General features: G+C 44.9%; 2 protein-coding genes across 9 annotated transcripts in view; both read left to right on the top strand.

The window, feature by feature from the left end:
- Positions 1-13,482, top strand: part of Pla2g4c (phospholipase A2 group IVC) — a 43,327-nt gene extending 29,845 nt beyond the window's left edge. For 3 of the 8 annotated variants that reach the window (XM_033765873.1, XM_010640804.2, XM_010640803.2), the window contains 5 exons: positions 1,978-2,070; positions 2,904-3,058; positions 4,615-4,786; positions 5,804-5,954; positions 11,377-13,482. In XM_033765873.1, the coding sequence (XP_033621764.1) occupies positions 1,978-2,070; positions 2,904-3,058; positions 4,615-4,786; positions 5,804-5,954; positions 11,377-11,449 (644 nt within the window). In that variant the 3' untranslated portion in view covers positions 11,450-13,482. Of the gene's footprint in view, positions 1-1,977; positions 2,071-2,903; positions 3,059-4,614; positions 4,787-5,803; positions 6,093-7,478; positions 9,118-11,376 lie in introns of those variants that run through there. The other 5 variants (XR_783602.2, XM_010640808.2, XM_010640807.2 and 2 more) reach the window with 5 other exon arrangements.
- Positions 13,483-20,181: 6,699 nt separating this feature from the next.
- LOC104873958 (binder of sperm protein homolog 2) overlaps positions 20,182-23,010 on the top strand; it is a 9,945-nt gene continuing 7,116 nt past the window's right edge. Inside the window, exon 1 of the mRNA XM_010640905.2 lies at positions 20,182-20,333. Within this exon, the coding sequence (XP_010639207.1) occupies positions 20,246-20,333 (88 nt within the window). The 5' untranslated portion in view covers positions 20,182-20,245. The remainder of the gene's footprint in view (positions 20,334-23,010) is intronic.

The following is a 23,010-nucleotide window of genomic DNA, read 5'->3' as shown; positions in this document are numbered from 1 at the left end:
TTCGTTGAATGAAATCCATCTGCTGGTTTCCCTGGCCTATAATTTCAGTAGCAAGGTTGTCATTGCCTTGATGCCTTCGGGTAATTCTTGGCCGGGTTCCCATTAGATGGAGTTAAAGAAGGATGTTGGCTGGGGGGCAACTGAAGAACGACGGTGAGCTCACTCAAGTGAAGACCTGGAAAAGCCAACTTTGGCTCCCGGCTCTATCTTAGAGATGAGATACGCCGATTTACCCTCCTTGGGTGGTTCATGGAAAGAGATGGTGGTCACCACACTGCAATATGCTTTTTGGGCTTGCTTGTTTTTTGAGCCAGAGTCTTGCTATGTATTTCAGGCTGTCCTTACAGTTACTATATAGCCCAGGCAGGCCTTAAACCTGTGGCAATCCTCCTGCCCCAGCCTCCCAAGGGCTGAGATTACAGGTGTGTGCTACCATGCCCAGCCTCCTATGTGCTTTTCCGTAATAACCTCAGTCTGTGCTCAAAGAGAAGCACATATCTTTAATGTACCATGTTATAAAATGATGTGTATAGCTTTACTTTTCTGGCTAAGCGTTGTGTGTTTAAGTTAGATCATACCATTATGTTGTATGCAACACTTTTTTCACCTATCTTGCTTCTGGATTCACCGCTTTGAAGATGTTTTGGTGACTTCAACTTCTTTCATCTTCTTATTTCTCTTTAAAGGAGAGAAGTTTTAAAAAGTATTCCAAGTCAAGCCTGGGAAGCAGAGAAGGATGCCCCTGTCTTCTTGCAGGAAGAATCTGGCTTTCTATACATGCACTGCCACCAACTTCTGTCCTGGCTCTGTCCACTTACATTAGCCACGGGCGTCTTCATTAGGCCAGGAAGGGACGTTAGGCCAGGCTGACGTAGAAAGGGAGGTGGCATTAAATGTTGAAGAGCCATGAAAAGATGAGCAGGGATGTGTGGATTGCTAAAATACTGCAGCAGAGAGTGCGTATTAAATGGCTGTTGTTTGCCAGCTGCATTGGTCAAGGTTCTTCAGAGAAACAGAACCGTTGTGCAGATTCAACCAACCATGGATCGGAGCCATTTAAGCAATGTGTCTGTCTTGAGCATGTGCTTTCTTGTCACATTTCCTAAGTGATATAACGTAACAGCTTCTGTTGAGTTAGGTATGACAGGGCATCAAAAGACGACTTAAAGTCTGTGAAGGATGAGTACGGTCTCTAAGAAAATACTGTGCCATTTTATATAAGGGACTCGAGCACCATTGGAGTTTGCTGTGCTTGGGAGTGGGGGTCCTGGAACCAGTCACCCATGACTGTGTATCTATATCTGACCATGTGTATCTATAACCGTATCTCTCTCTCTCCATATATATATCTGTATCTGTCTATATGTCTATATGTATCTGTGTATCCATCCATTTAAAATCTGGCTGAAGGAAATGCAGGGACTGGCAATTTCCAGCTCCACAGGGCAGGCCAGGATCCTGGTTAGGGGCTTGAGGTAGAATTCCTCTTATATAGAACCCTCATTTTCTTGCTCTTAAGACTTTCAACTGACAGGAAGAAGCGCAGGCTGGGCATTCCCGGCCTGCTGTAGCAATCTGCTGAGGCTGCCGTTACACAGTTCCACAGAGTGGGAAGCTCTAACCACATACGCGTGAGTCTCTATTCTACAGGCTGGAGTCCAAGCCCAAGTTACTGGCAGGGCTGTGTTCTCCTCATACCTCTCACCTGGGCCTGCAGATAGACGGCCTCCTTTTTACCTTTTCCTCATGTGCCCTTTCTTCTGTGCAAGCCCAATCCCTTGCATCAGTTCCTCATTAATATGACATGAGTCCTGTTGGATTAGGGCCTCCCCTCATGGCCTCATTTAGCTTTAGTCGACTTCCCTCAGTGCCCAAATACAGTCACACTGCAAGTCAGGGCTGTGACAAAATTTGGGGGCGGGCAGGGCACAGTTCATCCCATGACACTCACCTTCCCCTCTCACTTTTCCCCTCTAGAGATACTGGACACCTGCAAAGTTCTGGTCAAAACTGTAGTGTGCTGTTCCAAGTGGGAATGGGGGACCATGAACAACTTCCTGTATAAACACGGTAGGCAACAAAGCTCCTCTCCCGTCTTCCCAGCCCCAAGTTGGGTGGGGTGAGGTAGGGGAAACAAGGAACTTGAAATGATCTCACCCCATCCCTCCTCAGAGCTGTGGAGTGGGGGTGGGAAGGCCCTCGTGGTTCTGAATGGACACCCTGGCCCTCTGTCTGGTGGTTCCCAGTTCAAGGGATTGTGAAAGTCTGTTTTTCTCTGTCTCTGAAAAGGATGCAAAAACTCTAATTCCTCATCGATCAGTCCTAGGATCTGGCTTATATGGGTTGTTTTGTGGGTTACCCCCATTATCTGGGTAGAACTGATTTTGGTCTCTGGGTGCTCTCTCCAAGGGCCACTCTATAATCTCTCTAAGCTGCTGTGTTCCTGGCTGATGAATGCCTCGTCCCAAGGCTGTGCCAATTCTTGCATATTGGAGAGATTGCTACTCTTCTGTGACAAGACTACGGTGGACATCTTTGTGTTTGGGGCCCTGTTGTATTTGTCGAAGTCAGGAAAAGTTGCATCTCCCAGGATGGGGTGTTTCAAAATGTGCCCCTCCTTGGTGAGGGCTGTGAATGTCTTGCAAATCGTATCAGTCCATTGTTTCTTTGCTATCACAAAATACCTGAGGTACTTTATAAAGAAGAAAGGCTTAGCTAACACAGAGTTTTAGAGACTGAAAGTCCTGGCTGAACAGCAGCCTGCACTCGCTTCTCTTCCAGTGCTTTGTGCAGGGCAGGCTCTACAGCTGAGATTGTGCACAACTCCGTTCACACATCCACATCCTGGCCTTGGAATAGACTGTCAGATGGAGAACCAGTGAATCTCCTCCTTGGTCCTGCAGGTGACATCAAAGAAAAGGAAATGCGCAACCGGAAACTCCTTCACCTGGTGGATGCTGGTTTTGCCATCAACTCTCCCTACCCTCTTGTTCTGCTCCCTGCACGGAATGTCCAGCTCATCCTCTCCTTTGACTTTAGCGCTGGGGATCCTTTTGAGGTAACCAAGCAAGGCCTTGGTGGGGTTCCTGGGTGGTGGTGGAGCTGTGTGGGGAGGAGCTAAGGCCCAGGAGGGAAGGGAGTGGTGGGAGGTGTGGCTAGAGGTCTGTAAAGCAAATCTAGCGGCATTTCGCACCGGAAGCACTCATGATCCGGCAACACCCCAAGGGCCTCTGATCTGCTAAGTGCAGTTCAGAGATTCCCGGGCTCCTCTTCCTGACAGGTGGTTCTGCCACCAGCTGGGCGCTGCCTTTCCACCATAGCAGTGTGGGCTGTGACAGGTTAGCTCTCCACCCCTGTGCCTGGTCCATAGCGGGTGTTGAGTAGGAACAGTGGTGCTTAGGCGGGTGACGACAGAAACGACAAGAGCAGTGGTAACGAACACAACAGCGTCTGTTAAACTTTTAATCAGAAAATACTACACACAGCTATGTTGTCTGATAGATACGTGGGTTGCATGTGACATTTGAGCACTTGAAATAGACCCAGTCCACAGAGATATGCTGCGCGTTCGAACACTTTAGATTTTAAAAAATGAATGTAGGAAATGAATATAAAAGACTTGTCAAAAAAAAAGACCTTGTCATTTTTTTATTGGTTGCTCACACTTTTGACATTTTGAGTTAACTAACATTATTTTTAAAAATGGTTTTTCCTATTTCTTTTGGCTTATTGCTATGGCTTGGATCTTGACTGTTCCTCAGAGGTCCGTGTTAGACACTTGGTCCCCAGCATGGTGTTATTGGGAGGCAACGAACCTTTGAGAGGCCTAGTGAGAGGGCCTCAGGCCCCTGGGCGAGTTCCCTCGAAGAGGGCTGTGGGACCCAGGCCTTTTCCTCTTTCTCTCTTTGCCCCTTGACTCGTGATATTTTGCTTTGTTATACACTCCTGCCATACTAAGCTGCCTTACCACAGGCCCAAGGGAATGGAGCCAACTGACGATGGAGTGGAGCCTCCAAAATTGTCAACCAAAATAAGCCCTTCCTCTTTTCAACTACTAGGGATTGAACCCGAGACCTTCACACTGAGTTACATCTCCAGCCTTTTTTTTGGTTTTTGTTTTATTTATTTATTTTTAACAGGGCCTCGATGAGTCCTTAAGCTGCCCAGGCTGGACTTGAACTTGCAATCTTCCTCCCTCAGCTTCTGGATGTGCAACACCATTCCTAGCTAACTTTTCCTCTTTATAAGTTGATCACCTCGGGTATTGTGTTGTAACAGCAAACTGACACACTTATGTCAAATGTAACCAGATAGTTTGAAGATACTTATGTGGCCTGTATTCCAACCCTTTTTGGGGTTACCTTTTCCTCACCTTCTGGGTTTCTCAGCCCCCAGTCTTTAGGGTTACTCTCAAGCTCATAGTCACCATGAACATCTCTCCCCAGTTGTGCTGGTAACTGGGGGAGCTTTCATGTATAGAAGGCGGCACCCGTGTCTAAGCCAATACCTATTATGCTATGTGTCTGGGCTTTTTGCTGAGGTCCTGGTAAGTCTCCAGGCCCCAGGAACCTTCTGGAAAGACCTCCAGACAAGACTCTGTTGCCTCCTTCTTAGACCATCAGGTCTACTGCTAACTACTGCCACGACCACAAGATCCCCTTTCCCCTGGTGGAAGAGGCCAAGCTGAAGGAGTGGTCAAGAGCCCCTGAAAGCTGCTACATCCTGAAAGGGGAAAATGGACCTGTTGTGATGCATTTTCCATTGTTCAACACAGACACCTGTGAAGGTAAGTGCATGAGGAGAAGTAGGATGAGGAGCCACCAGATCATAATGGATGAGGCTGAGCTACAGCTAAGGGACATCTGGTCTACCCTTCAACCCCTGAAGGTCAAGCGTATGTGAGCAGGAACCTTTGTCATGTTCACTCTGTGGCCTCCTGGAGATTTCTGTGCTTTCTGACTCAGTCTTAGAAGTTGCCTCCTCTCAGAGAGGCATTCTTGTGCTCCCTGAATATCCAAGCCTTTCCGCCTCCATCCTCTGGTCACAGGTAAATAGCCCCTTAAAAGGCCAGCATCCAGGATGAATGGTCCTATAGGGCTTGACCGTACCACTTCCCACTTTGGATTCTCAGGGTCTCTTGTCTTCTCTGCTGTACCTGCTGAGTGAGTCCTATTGGGAATTCAAATGTGTGCTTCTTCTTCCTTCATTTAACAGACATTCACTGGTCACTTATACTAGCTCAGCCATCATTTCCAGTGATTTAGGATAACGTAGAGAAAAGACAGATTCTCTCCTCATGTGGAACATTGTGCAGGTAGGGAGCATAGATGATAAACATATAGATGCGTTTATAATGTAATGTGCCAGTAGATCTTTACTTATATTCATAGGTGAATGGCTACACCTTGAGACCTTAATATTAAGTGAAATAAATCAGATATACAAGCTTATATATTGCATGGTTTCTCTCATGTGAGAAACCCGAAATATAAATAGAGAGCAAAATTAAAAAAAAAAATAGATAACAGGAAGTAGGGAGATTTTTTTTTTTCAAATCAGAAAGAGGGAGGGAGGAAAGGAAATGGGATAGAATAAGAATTGGAAATAGCCGGGCATGGTGGTGCATGCCTGTCATCCCAGCCCTCGGGAGGCTGAGGCAGGAGGATCACAACCAAGTACTGGGATAGCTGGATTTTGTCCACGGTGATAGTTTTGCAAACCCCTGGCGTAAGTGGACAAAACTAGTGGAACTAATTACCCAAACCTGTGGTGCATTCTCTTCCTTTATTTGAATCTACTTCAGGTGGCATTCGGAAATGGAGAGAAACATACAGCACCTTCAAACTGGCTGACAGCTACTCTCTGAAACTGGTGACCCAACTCCTGAGTCTGTCCAAGAAGAACGTCAGGAAAAACGAGGAGAAACTCCTCAGCGAGATACGGAGCGTGGCCAGGTGCGTGTGAAGCCGGAGCTGCAGGAGTCAACCCAGAGAAAGGCAGTGTCTTCCCTTTTCAGATTGCGTCTCTGCAGGGCAGAAAGATAGTGAGCAGCATCAAGGAGTGAACAGCACTCTAGAGAAGTATGGGGCCAGGTAGGCTAATTTTCTAAGTGTGTGGTAACAAAGCCCCACAGGCACGGAGACGTGAAACCCAGGAATGTGTTGTCTTCCAGTTCTGGAGGCTACAAATTCAAGGCATGGTGTGGGCAGAGATGGTTTCTTCTGAGGGTCTTGAGGGAAGGGTCTGGTTCCGACCTCCCTCCTGGGCTTTCCAGAGCCATCTTGCCCCTGTGTCTTTTTATACTGTTCTCCTTGCATGCACAGGCAAAATGACCCTTTCTTTTATGAATACTAGTCATATGGGATTAGGGCCCATCCTAATTACCTCACTATTACTACATTGCCTCTCTAAACAACCTGCTTCCAAATAAGATCATGCTCTGAGGTACTAGGGGTTAGGACTTCACCACAGGAACTTGGCAGACACAACTGAACCCACAATACCGGGTTAGCAGAGAAAGCCAGGTCAGACTATCTGAGACCAGGTATCCAGGGCAGGTATCCTGAAGGGGTTACATCACAGCAGGATCTGAGCATAGCGTAGGAACCACCTTGACACTTTCTGCCTGTGAGACAGGGTGGATCCCGAGGGAGACTCCACATTAGAGTCTGAGGTGGGAGACAGCCCAGAGAAGAGGGTGAGAAAGAGGCAGAGGCCGTGATGAAGACACATCGGTCTCCTTTGCTGCTGCAGCAGACTGTCACCTGTGGGGAACAGGGAAGGGGGATGCTACTAGAAACTGTAGTAAGTCCTAGTCTCCTGTGAGCCACAACAGCACGAGGAGAATTAATTAACACATAGAGATAAGACTTAGAGAAAAAGCTGAGCTTTGGCCCGATCCGTGCTGCTCTGAGCAGCAAAGACCCCAGACTCAGAGCTCGCCATAGCTTTATTCAGAACATCAGCAAAACAAAAGTAGCAATGGACTCCGAGGGCAAGGCTGGTGACGATCCTGGAGCAACGAGGGACTATGCAGATGAAGATTTGGTTCCTCCCAGGATGTCTCCAGCTGGTGTGGTCCTGCCGTGGAGCATCACAGCTTATCAGGACCGTTGAGGTCTTAGCTGTGACCGGAAGGGAAGAGGAGCTATGTCTGCACGTGCCCATAGCTGGCCTGTGGACAGCAGAACTACGCCCTAATCATGATTTAATTATGAAACGATTTTTCCAAAAAGACATACAGAATTGCTCCCAACAGTCACCAACTTAGAGAATTTTTTTAAAAACCCACAGATTTATTCTTGTACAGGTCTGGAAATGAGAGCTCAGAAGTGCGCGCATGGGGCTAGTAGCCAAATGTCAGATAAGATCACATTCAGAGGTTCTGGATGTTAGGACTTCAGTGCATGAATTTGGTAGCCTGTGGAGGAGATGAAATGCAGCTCATAACAGAAGCCCAATCTTATCTCTTGGGTAAGACCAGTCGTAGACTCCAAGAAGAGCAGCAATGAGTGACCAGATTCAGCCACCCAATGCTACCCCAAGCCATGAACTCGTCCTTACTTGGAACCTGTGCCGCTCACTGGGGAAGACACCCAACCCGCCCAGCTCTCTCACACCGCCGGCTGACTCCTCTTAGCTTCATGTCAGTCCTCAGTCCTGCACAGGAACCCGTCTCCAGTCTTCAACTTGAGAGGTCCCCTGACGCATCCTCCACTCTCCTGTGCCCTTCCTACCCCCACACTCCTAACCTGCTGCGCTCACAACCGGTTCATACTAATTCCTTGACTCTTTCTCTTCATACAAAAGTGTGCCGCCGTGGGGGTCAGGGAATACATCCTTTTGCTCACCGAGGTGTTCATTCATTGATTCCACAGTCACTTATTTGAAGCTTACTGTGTACCTGCCTGCCAGGCACCACCCCAGAAGCTGCAGGCACAGCAGCAAACATGTTAGCTAAGGGTCTTGCTGTCCTGGAATTTATATTTTCTGGGCTGCAGCCATGTCATTCCCAGGTAAACCAGTGACTGGGGAGGATGTGCGTGGAAAGTGATTAGTGCCTTCTATAAAGACAGCGAAACACAGTTTGTCCTGGGAAGTGAAAAGGGTTCCCTAGGAATAGAGCGGGGTGGTCTGGGAAGGCATCTTGAAGAAGCACCCTTTTCCCTGGGACTGGATGCTGAAAAGTGGTAGCCCTGAGGACGTCTGGGGGAGCAGAATTCCATGCAAAGGGAAACAGGTACAAATGCTTGTACTTGGGGTAGATCTGGCATCAAACCCAGCAGCCCCTAATTGTGTCCAATGTGCGACATCTTCTGTAAAGAAGATGGCAACTGCTAACACCCCTTCCCTGCGGCTGCCGTGCCGTGGTGGTCAGGCCCACGTGGCCCCACCCGACGGCTTCCGCCATAGCCCACCGTCAGCTGCCGTTTTGTGGAGACAAGCTCCAGCTTGCAGTGTGCCCCAGGACTGCTGGTCCTTCAGGGTCCTGGCATCCACCTGGCCCTGCTGTTCTCCGCGTCCTTCAGTTAATGTTACCGTAGCATCAGGTTCACGTGGGCCATTCTCTCTGGGCCAATTTTTAGTGACCGCCTAGAGCGTATCTTTAACAGCATCATTCAACAGAAGTCGTTCCAGGAACTGAAGATGGTGGAATGAGTCCTGCAGATCCTTCAGGAGACCCCGGAGCTGGAGTACGACCCTCTGACCCCCAGAGCCACCACGGCTGATATCTAACCATCAGTGTATGCGGTGATCAAGACCGAAGCCACTTCGTTTTTCTTTTATTTGGCTCTGTGGAGGTAACAACCTGGGTCTAAATCGTCATCTGTCTCTTCCAAGGGAGCTCTGAGAATACAAATGTTCAATAAATGCATGCCGATTGATTAACAGATTGACTACACGTGTCTCTCGGTCTGCCACCACCTCCGCCTTACTGTACCCCTTTGCAACCTCCCCGTACCCCTTCGTTTCCTGCATTCTCTGCATCTGGCCTTCTGCCCCTTCCCGTCTCTCCTCCTAGGTGTCTTCTCGCCCGTCGTTTTCAGGTAGACACCTTCCTTGGCTCCACTGTCCCTATCTGCCCCCGTGGCCACCCTCTGTCTGCCCTCTTTTTTCCATCCCACCTGCCTGTATCTCTGTCATTACAAGCGAGGGCTCCACCGCTGCGTTTAAATCCTGCTTCTGCTACCTGATCGCCCGAAGAGTACAGGCAAGTTTCTTTGCCTGTTGCCTGGGTTCCATCGTCTGGAGAATAGGTAGCTCTGTGAAGTTTATATCGTGGAGTGGTTTATACGAGTTATTATATGAGTTAACTCTGAAGACCTTGGAATGGCATCCAGCACAGACTGAGTGTTCAAGAGATGTCAGTCATTACTTTTTAAAATCAAATTTTATTTTCCATTGGTCCCCGTTCACAGTACACAATGATTACATTCCTCGTGGGTAGCCATTAATATAGCGGCTTTCCACAATTAAAGACTGTTACGAGTGTCTCCCCGAAAGACGTTGCTGTCATCACCTCCCTTGCGCACACAGATATCTCCTTGCTTACTTCACGCGCCAGCATTCCACACCGACCTGCCAGCGCCTGGATTTATCCTCACCTTCTCAGGCCCCGTGTGTTACCCCATTTTCCATAGCTACAGCAGAGTACTTGAAGCTATGTACTGAATAAAGAAAAGAAGTTTACTTAGCTCAAGCCTTTGTAGGGTTAAGGGTATGACGTTGGCGTTTGCTGCTGTGGTGAGGGCCTCTTGTCTCTACTTCCTGGTGGATGACGTGGTGGTGGGAGGACCCGCAGGAGGAACAGGTGATGTGGAGAGACCAGAAGAGAGTGTGAGGAGGGGCCGGGCTATAACACTCCACTTATAACACTCTTGGAAACTAACCGGAGGCCCCATGGAGCGTGTGCTCATTCCCTGCAAGGACAGTGCCCCTGATGACCTCCATTAGGCCGCACCCCTTAAATGCTCTACCGTGACCCTACCGCACTGAGGACCAAGCTCCCCATGCATCAACCCTTTCAGAGCACACTGAAGCCACACCTGAACTGCAGCCCCCTCTGGACCGTGCTGCGGGACTCCCCTACCCTCATTCCCGTGGGAACGCTGTCTCTCCACACCGTGGCCAGGGATGCCTCACCCTCTCCCGTCCCTTGTGCTTCCCACTGAGTCAGAGGCACAGCAAATATCCCGCTGTCCTCACCGGGCATGCCCACTTCCTGAAGCTCTGGCACTGGGCAATTTTTGTGGCCCACTCACGGTACACATCACAGGTTTAGTTGCAAAGTTCTTTGAGAGCAGAGGCCACGTCTTCTCCATCTTTACCGCCCAGAGGCCAGGCTGAGAGTGGGTACTCAGAATGTGTGTCAGAGCATTGCATGAATGGTTGCTCTGTGCTCTAATCCCCATTTCAAAACATGTTTCCTCTGTATCACTCTGGAGAACAGTTTCCAATTCCATCCTGGAGATCAAAGGTCTGCATCATCCCTCCCCAACCACCCATCCAGCCGTGTCCTCTACAACCACCCTTTGAACTGTTACGTTTTGATGCAAGCATGAAATCTAACAAGCACTGTTCTCCTCAATTTCTGTTCCTCTGCAACTGATGTTCTGCCCCCTTACCATACCTTTAGTTTGTCTTCTTCAAGGACACGTTCCAACTGCCCTTTGCCAAGGCTTCCCTTTTCCTTAGCTGGGTGTGTGACTCCCAGGCTGAGCTGAACAGAAGTTTCTTAGTTCCTCCCCATGGAAGGTGTTTAATGTTTGCTTCCAAGGCTGTATTTGCCTCCATCCTGGAAGGCACTGGACAAGTCTTCTCTAAACTCTATCTGCTCTACAAGTCCGCAAAGCAGACATAGTAGATATTTATTAGAAACTTGCTGGATCTAGTGAGGCTCAGGTGCGTAGTGGACATTAATGAAAATCAGAAAAAGGTAGAGGTGGGGATGAGAGACAGATCTTTGGGCCACCCATAGATAAGAGAAGGACAGGGTCACCTCGTGACATGGCAGAGCCACCGAGCCACAGTGAAGTCTAGGGCCACTGCATTCCTTTCAGGGTTTGCCTTTCTTGCAGTGGTTACTCTTACCAGCCTCCGTTTCCTTGGGTGTAAGATGGCATCCCTGCAGGACAGTTGAAAATAATGAAATAGGACACCAACAATTATGATTTATGGAGCACTCATTTAAACCATCTTAAACATCTTGTGTGGGAGATGGGGATCCCATGAGTCCTGCTTTATAGACGCAGAAGCAGAAGCATAGAGAGGTGAAGTAATTCCTCCAAGGTCCACGTCATTGTTTGCTGCGTAGGAAATGTTCAAATAGTGTTGGCTGCTGTAGCAGAGGCACCTCATGGGGACTTTTCTTTGCAGAATTTGTGAAAATGATGTCTCGTCGAGGAGCTCCTGGAAGATCCAGATCCTCTCTGCCTGGCAACATGGCTGAAACGCTTGGAGAGGACCGGCTCTCTGTGACCCCCTGCATGACGGAGTGTGAGAGGGTGGAGCGGCCTTGCACAATATGGACTGAGGTCTCACTGAAGGAAGTAGTTTTGCTGGAAGGGAATGGGAGGCACCAGTAAAGCTAGCTTCAGAAAGAAGAGCCCGTGTATGAAACATCAGTGGTACTAGGGCCAGGTTGCCATTCCAAAACAACCAAAGATTAATGGTATCTTTTTCCTTTGCATAATCCTAAACTCCTGCAACCTGCCAGAGTCCCTTCCCTAGCTTTCCCTTTGCACAAAAGTCTATCCATGCCCACTGCAGTCTTCAACTTCTGTAGGAGGGAACATAGCCGTCCTGGAGCTAGAAGCTGGGATCTTGGCCCTGTGGGCTTGGAGAGGGTCATTAGGAGGCACTCGAAGAGGATCTTTTCCTGAGTTCCTGGAAGCACAGTTTATTTTTTCCCCTGTGACCTCTCACACACCCTCTCTCGGTGTAAAATACTCAGGGGAACTGAATTAAATCACAAAGCTGGATTATGAAGGCTCAAGGCAAGCTGATCTTCCCTGGGGAATTAATCCTCCACAAAATATCATGATGGAGAGAGAGAGAGAGAGAGAGGTCCCCAAATCCCTCCCCCGCTCGGCCAGGTGGTCTGCCCTGGGCTTCTCTAGATCTCTGTGTTAGATGGGAAATGCACTCTGCACTGATGACAACCAAAGAGTCTGGAATATTGATGAATCTACTTGGATCAAATCATGGGAAATATTTGGGGGGCAGCTCAAGGCAATTAGTAAACTGTAAAGCAAGCTTTAATAGCCAAATATCCATGACAGAACATTCAGGCAAGGACCATGTTATTCTTTGAGCCCTGGCACATTCAGTGCTTGGAGGCTTGTCTGTCCCGAGTCACGGGGTAGTTGGAACTGGCACCCTGCCATTTCTCACTGTTGATTAGTAGGAAAGACTGTGTAATGGCCTTGGAGAATATCACAGAGAAGTGTGGGAGCAGCTTTTCTAGTCGTCAAGAAAAAGAACATAAAATGCACCTCAAAACCTTAGGGCACATGTGGCCAATCTAGAAAGCATTTTGTCAGTGGCAGATGCGGGTATGTGAACCAGATACTAGTCACCATTTATGGCAAGGGAAGAGAGATGGATTTTGCCACTTTCTCTAAACTCTTTACCACCGACGGCTTCACACTTACACCCTTGACTCCATAAAACCCCAATAACTATTCCTTAGTTACTTCAGCAACCAGCTTTCATTTCTACTTTTTCTCCTCAAGATTCAAATGCAATTAGCAATGTCTTCTTGTTTGCTTGCTTTTTTGCCTTCTTACCAAGATCCGTAGAGGCGGAATGTCACAATTCTTCAAGTCCTCCCTCTGGGGCTGGACTGTTTAGGTGTTGTTTTTGGTGCTGGGGATCAAACTCAGGACCATGCACTGTGAGGCAGATGGTAGCACCACTGAGCTACATCCCAGGCTCCTGTATTGTTTAGGTTTTAAACCCTGTCCTCTCACTACATTTGGACACAGGTTGGGCATGGTGGTGCACACCTATAATCCCAGCATTCAGGAGGCTGAGATAGCACTCTGGAGGCAGACGGGCAACGCTCAGCTAAAGAAGGAGGACTGCAACCAGGACACTGTGGACTCTTCTGTTGTGTCAGAGGGTTATGGGCTATTTTGTTTTTGAATTAAGAATCTATAAGCCTAAAGATTATAGGTTTGATATAAATATGTAACCTTCAAAAGTATTAAATGGGAACCAGAGGGACATCCCCGCACACTTTTCTTTGATGCCTGCCTGAAAGAACATTATTAAAACCCTGGTACTGATAGAGAGAACTTTTGTAAATAATCTAAAAACCTACAAAGTGTTAGGAAAATGTAAAATGACTTTTGCTGTCCTTACCAGCAATCTGCTTTGTTTAGTTCACAAATAATAAGCACTGGATGTATTAACCATGAAGTGGGACATTTGGCCTCATCCTTCCTCTTGAACACCCACTTCCTGTGCACTAGGATAGGTAGATAGAGGAATCTTAAGGTAAACTCCCCAACTGCAAGGAACTGTTACGCCTGGGTTAAAGTTAACTATTTTGTGACCATGATGTAAAGTGAGGAATAAAATGCAACCACCTGAATGAAGTCAAGGATGTAACACCCTACAATAGGAGGAGTTGTAACCCAGTGCATCATCCATGGAGGCACTGCACTTAAGTGGGATCAACCTTTGTCAACAAATAAAACTTTGGTTATTTTACTTCCATTTTGCACCTCTCTGTAAGTGTCACTTGTCAATTCCTTCTGCAACAGTACATACTCGACTATGGGGGATATACCCAAGAAAAGGCATACTGTTCAGATAAAACTTGAATATGGTTAAACAGTTCCAATGTAGCCAGAGATACCGGCAATTGTGGTAAATGTAAACAGGGACAATGTAACCCCTTAAATATATCTGGAGCTAGACCCTGGGATGTAAGTTGGCTGCAGGGAGTGATTTTTCATGTTTACATCAACTGCTAGACATGGACCTCAAGATTACAAAGCTGGATTATGAAAATTAAAAAGATCTGGAAAAACACTCCTCCAGAAATAGGAAAAGCTCCTGCGCTACAGGAGATACAAGATATACTTAAAAGGGCATCCAAGGAATTATACAGGAATAGATATGACAGACTTAATTAATGGAACTCGTTTGCTGCTGCTACAAGTAGACGAGAAATTAGCCTCTGATTGCTGGATTTATGCACCACTCATCATGGTGACTTATCAAGCAACTGACATCGTAAATGACCTGTCCTTACAGCCAGTGAAGCTTGCTATGTACTCCCTGATCAGCCACTCATTAGACATAATTGGTAAGGGAACTTGCTTTCTTGGTATTCACACGTCTCAGCAGTTTGCAGTAATGTTGTTGATTTGTCTTTGACTACTGGTAATTACTAGGCTACAAAAGGAACCTTCTTTCTCTGTAAAAGTGGTGTTTTTAGAGTATTTCAAAACACTCTAGAGGTTCATGTGCTTTGGGGATCTTAATACCCAACTTGTCTGTCTACACTCTTCTTCAGCAATGAGAAAAGTGCCTTTACGTATTGCTGCAACAAGTGGTTTGACAAGAAAAAAGAAAGACCCAATTGTTTTCCCCATCTTAGCAGGACGATCTATAGCTGGCAGCCTCACTCTGAGTGAAACAGCCCTTGGATTAGGGCAGCAACAGTTTGTGGCCCTGGGACAAACAAATCAGGAAGGACCTGGAGGAAATTCGAGATGCTGTTCAAGCCTTAGAAACTCAGTTAGACTCATTGTCTAACATGGTGTTACAAAAGAGACAAGCCCTTGATTTGCTGACTGCTAGAGAGGAAGCACCTGCTTGTTTCTAGGGGAAGAATGTTGTTATTATGCAAACAAATCTGGAGAATCATTAGATAAATTAGGGGATTGTATTAAGGTGCTCAGAAAGGAATTTGATACTGAGGAAACTCACATACGATTTTGGCCTCAATTTGCCAGGATGGAAAGCTGGGTTAACACTCTAGTGGGGCCAATAGTTATTACACTACTGCTGCTCATGTTTGGTCCCTGTATAGTACAATGGATATCTAAAATCATACGCCAGAGGGTAGCTGCTGCCCAACATTATCAAACGCTAATCATGTGGAATAATGAAAAATGGAACGAATTCAATGAGGGGTAAGGAATTACCCCCAGAGACAAAGGGAGAAATCATAAAGAGAACTTCTGCAAATAGTCTGAAACCTGCAATATGTTAAGGAAATATAGAATAACTGCAGTCTTTCATTTCTGTAATTTGCTTTGCTTTGCTTTTTTCTTAGAACAACAGTACCAGAGGTTTCATCATTAATTACAAAGCTTGAAGGCACGTAGCCCCAATTTAAAAGTTATAAGATTAACAGATGCTGCATCCTCAGGGTGAGACTAGATGTTCAAACTAAGATAACAATCACTATACCTTGCAAGCAAAGTACACTTAGACCCTAAACCCTAAACTTTCTGCAAATCATATGACTATAAAAGAGTTAAGGTGGAAGGAATGTCACCAGTCCTGTTTTCCTAATGCTGACCTCCACTCTTGTGGGCCAGAATAGCTAATTAGGTGAAACCTAAAGATAAACATCCTAACCACAAAGGTGCTACATTTGGATTAAAATTAAACTGTCTTGTGATCATGATTTGTAATGGGAACTGAGAGCCCTGGAATGTCTTATCATCAAACTACCTAAAATGAGGTCATGACTGCAAAACTCCTGTGAAAGGCAGACTGTAACCCAGCCCGGGTCGGTCATATGGCACTGCTCTTGATGCAGGCCAACCCTTTGCTAGCAAGGTAAATGTTTTTTTTTTTTTAACCCACTTTTGCGTCTCTGTATGTCACTTACCAGTTCCTTCTGTAACAATATGACACAACCCTGACACAAATAGAGAGTGGGTCATGTAGCTGAAATCCCCACTGATAAATCAGAAACTGAAGATTTGAATATTATACCACCTGGTGTTAAGGCTTATCCACCTTTCACCACCTTGGGAACTGGCATGCTAGGTGTTCTAATGTAAGCCCAGAGCCATTTACCTTCACTTTTGCAGGAGATGAGAATTGAGCCCCTGTATGATCCCTTCTCTGTTAGGATCAGTGGTTATTTTTCTTGACCTGGTGTTGGTGGTATTCGTAGGGAAGCTTTGGTGCACCAACACACATCCCTACCACTTGGTAGGTTTATGAGTTTGGATGAGACGTGTCTCTCCAGAGTATCCCTATCCATTCACACTGTTTGCTTTATATAAAATCTTGATCTGAAAAGTATTTTTACACAGTTAGCCAAGTGCCCTACCCTAGGACATAATGAATATTAAGTTGAGAAATATAGGAACAGTGACTTCTCTTCTGTGCCCTCCTTAGCTACCCCAGAGGACACAGTGTTCTGACTCCTGCACACAGTGTCCTAGACATGCCTTTAGTGTGCATCAGGGGGTGAATTTCTAGAATTTTTCTCACTGATGGTAAATATTTATTAGACTGCCCATAGAAATTCAGAGATAACTGCCCATTGACTTTGGGACTAGAATTTAGGGCATGGAAAGAGTCAGTTCAACAAAAATAGCGAGAAACAAGCAAAGAAAAAAATCAAAAATGAAAAATCTATAGTGAACAGTCTCCCCTAGTAAATAAGGGGAACTTAACTGCTTGCTACAAATATTACCTACTGAATAAGACATATGGAAATGAGTCTTTCCTCGCTATACAGTGTATCCTGGATTGTAATAGCTTTGTACTGAAAATTCTGTTAAGGAAAGTGGCTCCAAAAAGAAAAAAAAAAAGGAGGTATACACTGGGCTCTCAAGTTGAATACACGTGGCTCAAATATTTTAGGTTCAGAAAACAATTCCATAGTCACTTGGTTAGCAAATGTTAGAAAAAAAAATATGGCCTGTCTTTAGGATCTATATTCTTTTCATTCTGCGCATGAAGACTGATTTGGTTCATAACTGGTAATAAGTCAGCATTTTCATTTGAATGACTGCACATTATCTGCTGCTCTGAAGACATCAGGCTTCCTAGGAAGACTCTTAGCATATAAGAACTCACTATGAAATGGGGCAGAATAGAAAGGATTAGTCTTGGGATGCCTGTACTGGAGACACCCACCTACCCATGGGTGCTCATTCTCTCCACCCCCTCTTGCCTTCTTAGATTCCTCTAGAAATCGTGAAATGGGGAAAGAATTGTAGCATGAACTGAGCACACACACAGGAACTAGGATTATGATCGATTCTTTCTAACTGGTTCGTTGACCAGTCAGATGCCTGGAATCTCTAAGATGTTTATATCTAGGAGGCTCATATTGAGTTTGCCTTTCTCACTGTATCCTAATTTAAGAAACAATAATCAATTCCTCTCTCAATGAATCTGTTGGTCATGTACAGGAAGGCTATTGATTCTTTTAGTGTGGACCTTGAATCCAGATACACAGGTACAAATTTCCATTGACGAATGTGATCATAATGTATACCTAAAGTGTACCAGTAAATTTAACAACAACAACAAAAAGAAGTAATAATCAAGGAGCAAATGATATGAAATAGATATGAAAGTATTAGGTGCACTGTAGGACTCTGATTTTCAAATTGCAGTGAACATAGGATTCACTTAGGGGCCATTGCAAAGGTGACTGCTCCTCCTCCAGAGTTTCTGCATATGCAAAGTGAGGTCCAAGGGTGGGTGTTTCTAACACGTAAAGGTAGAGCTTATGGTGATTGTCCAGGATCACACTTGCAGACTATAGCTGGAGAACATTCCAAGATGGACACCCCTGATCTCTTTAAGGATGGTCAGACTTAGGGCCAGGAAGAAACTGCTGTGCAATCACTAAAATCAGGAACAAGACAAGGATGTCTACTATTACAACTCGTATTCAATGTAGTTCTGGAAACTTTAGCCACAGTGATTAGACAAGAGAAAGAAATTAAAGCAATAAAGACAGGAAAGGAAGAAGTTAAGATGTCACTATTTGTTGACTATATGATACTATACTCAGAAGACCCAAAAAAACTCTACCAAAAGACTTCTAGATTTGATTGACAGATTCAGTAGAGTAGCTGCATACAAAATTAATAACTTTCTTGTATGCAAATAACAGACTCACAGAGAGAGAAATTAAGGAAATAATTCCTTTCACAATGGCAGCCCAAAAGAAATATCTAGGAACCAGCCTAATGAAAGAAGCAAAAGACCTCTGCACTGAAAACTACATACTCTGAAAAAAGAGATTGAAGAGGATACAAGAAAATGGAAAGGCGTCCCCTGCTCCTGGGTAGAAAAAGCCAATACAGTGAAAATGGCCATCCTTCGAAAACTGCTATACAGATTAAATGCAATCACAATTAAAATCCCAACAGTATATTTCACAGAGCTTGAGAAAACAATCCAAAAATTCATTTTGAACCAGAAGAGACTTAGAATAGTAAGACAAACTCTGGGCAATGGAGACATGACAGCGGGTATCACAATCCCCAACTTCAGACTATACTACAAAGCCACTCTGACAAAAGCAGCATGGTACTGACAAAGAAACAAACCAGAGGATTAGTGGAATAGATTAGAAGATGCAGAAACAACTCCAGACATACTCAACTATCTCATTTTTTACAAAAGAGCCAATCATCTTCAATGGAGGAAAGAGCCTCTTTAATAAATAGTGTTGGAAAAACTGGCTTTCAACTTACCAAAGATTAAAACTAGGCCCCTATCTTTCACCATGCACTTAACTAAAATCAAAATGGCCAAAATACACACTGAAGAAAGGACATGCTCTTTAATAAATAGAAATGGGAAAACTAACTATGCTCATGCAGAAGACTGAATTTAGGTGATGCACTAAAGTTGAAATGGATCAAAGAACTAAATGTTAAACAAGAAACATAACATGTTAGAAGACAAGATAGGCAAAATTTGAAACCACCAGCATAGACAAAAAATTTCTGGACTCTTGAAGTCATAGGCTTAGGCAAGGGCTTTCTGGACAGAACCGTTGTTGCACAGGAAATAGTTCTGAGAATCAACAAATGGGATCATATTAAATTAAAAAGCTCTACATAGCAAAAGAAACAATCAACAGAGTAAAAGGACAACCTACAGAACAGGAAAAAAAATTTGCCAGTGATTCCCCAGACAGGGGACTCATGTCTAGAATATGAAAGTACACAGAAAAAATTAGACCCCCCAAATAAAAGATGCAATAAAAATGGGCAAACAAAATAAATAGATACTTCACAAAAGAAGTACAAATAGTCAATAAATACAGTAAGAAATACTCAATATGGCTGGTCATTCAAGAAATGCATATTAAAACAACACTTAGATTCCATCTTACTCCAGAAAAAATGCCCATCATTAAGAAATCAAATAAAAAATCCTGGAGAGGCCACAGAGGAAAACTTCTTCTACAACTGTTGGTGGAAATGTAAACTAGTACAACTACTATGGAAATCAGTACAGAGATTCCTAAAAAAACTGAAGCTAGAAATTCGATTTGACTCAGCTACTAGGTACAGGTACCTTCTTGAAAGAGTTAAAGTTGTCATATTATGGAAACACATACATACCCATGTTTATAGCAGCACAAATTATAATTGCTAAATCTTGGAAGTGGCCCAAAGTGACAAAAGAATAAAAAAATGTGTTTACACACCACAGAGTACAACTGCGCTACAAAGAAAGTTAAGCATGGGTCCTTTGTAGGAAAGTGGGTGCAATTTGAAACCATAATGTTAAGTGAAATAAATTAGGCACACAAACTTAAATAACACATTGTTTCTCTTATATAAGAAACCCAGAGTGAAAAAAAGAGAGAGCAAAATAAAGACCGATAATAGGAAGTAGGGAGATAGGCTGTTCTCAAAAGAGAAAGAGATCACGAGACCGAGGGAGGGAAAGGACAAAATAAAAAGGAATCGTGATGTGTTATGTACATATACCGACTTCACACAAGGATTGTAAATATTATGTACCACAAATATGTACAAAAAAAGAAAGAAAGTAGCTCATGGGATGGGTAGAAGGGGGAGGAGGTGAATTAAGAAATTAAAATGGGAAAAAGAATGAAGATGCGTTAGATACACGTACCAATTTCTCACAGCGAACCTTAGTATGTATCACACCTGCACTAATAAACTGAAATTTAAAAGAAAATGGTGTGCAGTAGGTATGAGAGAGCTGCTGGAGTAGGAGGGGCAGACAGGCAGAGTATAAAGTCAGAGGAGCGGTTTCTGTGATGCACACCGTCTGCAGGCCACTGAAGATGATGAGATATCTGGTGGGCTGGGGCGCGCTGGCCGTCTACATGTGTGGGCTGAATGCAGGTGAGAGGCTGTGGTGAGTAGAGGGAAAAGGGAGAGAATCCAGAACAGGAAGAGCTTGAGAGACAGGAAATCAATCGTCCCCAACAACTTTTAAATACAGCATGGGTGCTCCTGGGGAGTACAGGGTCCATAGAGCCCATGATTCAACCTCCTCCACTCTCTTTTTGTCGCTAGTGTTGTTGCTGTTGTGTTGCGGGGGGGGGGCGGATAATCATAGAACAAGCAGCTTTTGTCTCTGAATGAGGCTTTGACTTCTCATTATGTGGGGAAAACAACCTAAAGCCGGAGTGAAGCAGTTATGTATTGTTTGGGAAACTCCTCTAAGGTCTATTTTCAAAGTCCGAAATAAACAGTGTGTGGATTAAGCCATCCCTTGAGTGAAAAAAGAAATGATTAAAGTATGCTTTGTGGGACAGCCACAAATTATCGCTGCAGGCTTTACAGTGACAGCGGTCGGGCCAGTGATGTGGTAAATGGACAGCCATGGCGGAGAGGTCTTTTATGTGTTCCCTGTAACTCACTTGAAATTGGAACTGTCTGAGTGATCTTCATAGAAAACAAACAAACTCAGAGCAGAATGACTAATATTAAGCTCCCATCGGTGCTGTAGGAAGGAGGTGTGATAAACCCTTAGGACAGTAAGTGCCTGGCAGCCCGTGTCCACCAGGAACACACAGCCTCTGTGCACGCTGGGCCCCTCATGCATCACAGCCTGGGAAACACACACCATCAGGTACACAGTGTCTCAGGAAGAGGGTGTGCTTGGGCGACTTCAGAAAGCTCCAGGCCGTTAGATTTACTCAGGATCAGACGCTGTCGGACAATTTTGGCACCGGGTATCTCAATCAACCCTACCTACGGGGGAGGCACAATAGGACAGAAAGAAAGATTTCTAAGGAAACAAACAGCTTTTACAAACTGTGGACAAGAGCCTTGGGTAATCTGTGGATGGATCTTTGCCAGTGCTTGCACAAAGCCCTGAAGTGTTCTTGCTGTGCTGTAGGACGTCGTGACCTCAGAGTAACCTTCTGTGAGGTTGTTACTCTGTGTGATTGTTCATATCCAATAAGAGAACAGCGTGGCCACCTGTGAGTGCCAGTTCAGGATTTGACGTTGGTGGCCGCCTCTTCTTTTCTCATTTGCAGAGCGCATCAAGCATCCTGGGCTCTTGATCAGAGGTGGTGGGCTGCAATGTCTTTGCCATTACTCAGGTGTTTGGTCAGAACTGTGATGTGATAAAGACGTAAATCATGATGACGGGGATTCTATAAAAGTTGGTGTTTTCCAGAAATCATGAGTGTAAGAAATGACAAAGAATTGCTTCTGGGGGCACTGTGGTCGTTCATGAGCAGCTCAGCCTCTGGAACCAGACACAGTGAGATGTGATCAAGGGTGCAGGCAATTTATGATGTGTGCAGAAAATGGAGTGAATATATTTCTCCGCTCTCATCTCTAAAACCAGGAGGAGCCTCTGCAGTTAAAGACAGTAAAGATGGAAGGTTATAAAGAACAGCTGCCCTGTTGGCCAAGCCATGTGCTCTGTGTCTGGAGGAAGTGTAAAATTCACCCATAGAAGCTCTCATCTCGGTTCCCGTATGGAAATATCAGCACCCTTGGCCTTAGCCTAAAGCGACTGCCGCTCACCAGCTGCATTTGGAGAAGGTTCAGCTTGGTGGCAGCGCTCCCAAAGCAGGACTCGGATAGAGACTTAGGTGCCAGAAGACTATCTGAACTACTCTTAGTTCAGAGCATTTGGACATGAGTTTCTAAGGCTCCAATTCGATACTCTCTGTTTCTGTCTCTGTCTGTCTGTCTGTCTGTCTCTGGGTCTCTGTGTAGCTCTATCCTTATTTCTTTCTCTCGCTCTGTGTCTCTCTGAGAGACAGATATCACTATGGTATGTAAATATAAAACATAATAATACCAATGGCCTAAGAATCAGCCCATTTTATGAAAACTACATAGGTCAAGCACACAGGGTTAATTTCCCTGCACAGAGAAGTGGCAATTCCCAGGTAAGGTGGTTTGGATATCGGGTACAGTTTGAATGTGTACCCCAAACAGGCAGCATGATTGAGTCAGGGTGGCCTTACTAGAAGACAGAAAATGAGATAGAGCAGTCTTATGTGACGCCTTCTCAGAAAAAGTTGTTTTATGAGCGGAATTAGTACAACAGGCCACTTACTTCCTTAAGCAAGCACAGGCATGATAAAAGAACAAAATCTTCAAAGGTTAAAAAAAATCCTAGAGGCTAGTGGGCCTCTGGCCCTGATCAAGCATTTCAAGTTGTTTTCGTGAAATTATCAGATAGGCAATAACTAGACTTTTTCCCTCTGACTTTCGGAATTATGAAAAGTTGTCAAAATCAAAATGGAGTTTCCCGTGTCAACCCTAACAGAATAAAATAAAAACTACAGCGGTACTTTTGTTCATGAACTGAATTCTTTTAACGATGCTGGTCGCAAACTGAAAGGACCCTGAAGCAAATCCAATCCAATGGTTAGGTTTGATGTTGACCTTAAGGGTGAATCCCATTCCTTGGTCACAAGGGTTACTGCTGCAAAATACCAGGCACAACCCTCCTTGTTTGGGCTTTTAATAACTTTCCCTTGCCTTTATTTCTTTTCTTTCTTTCTTTCTTTTTTTTTTTTTTTTTTTTTTTTTTTTTTTTTTTTTT

This window comes from Fukomys damarensis, unplaced genomic scaffold (genome assembly GCF_012274545.1).
Source record: "Fukomys damarensis isolate Sample0158 unplaced genomic scaffold, DMR_v1.0_HiC HiC_scaffold_19, whole genome shotgun sequence".
NCBI lineage: Eukaryota > Metazoa > Chordata > Mammalia > Rodentia > Bathyergidae > Fukomys > Fukomys damarensis.
The sequence above is the reverse complement of the archived record's forward strand: the minus strand, read 5'-3'. Positions and strand labels throughout refer to the sequence as shown.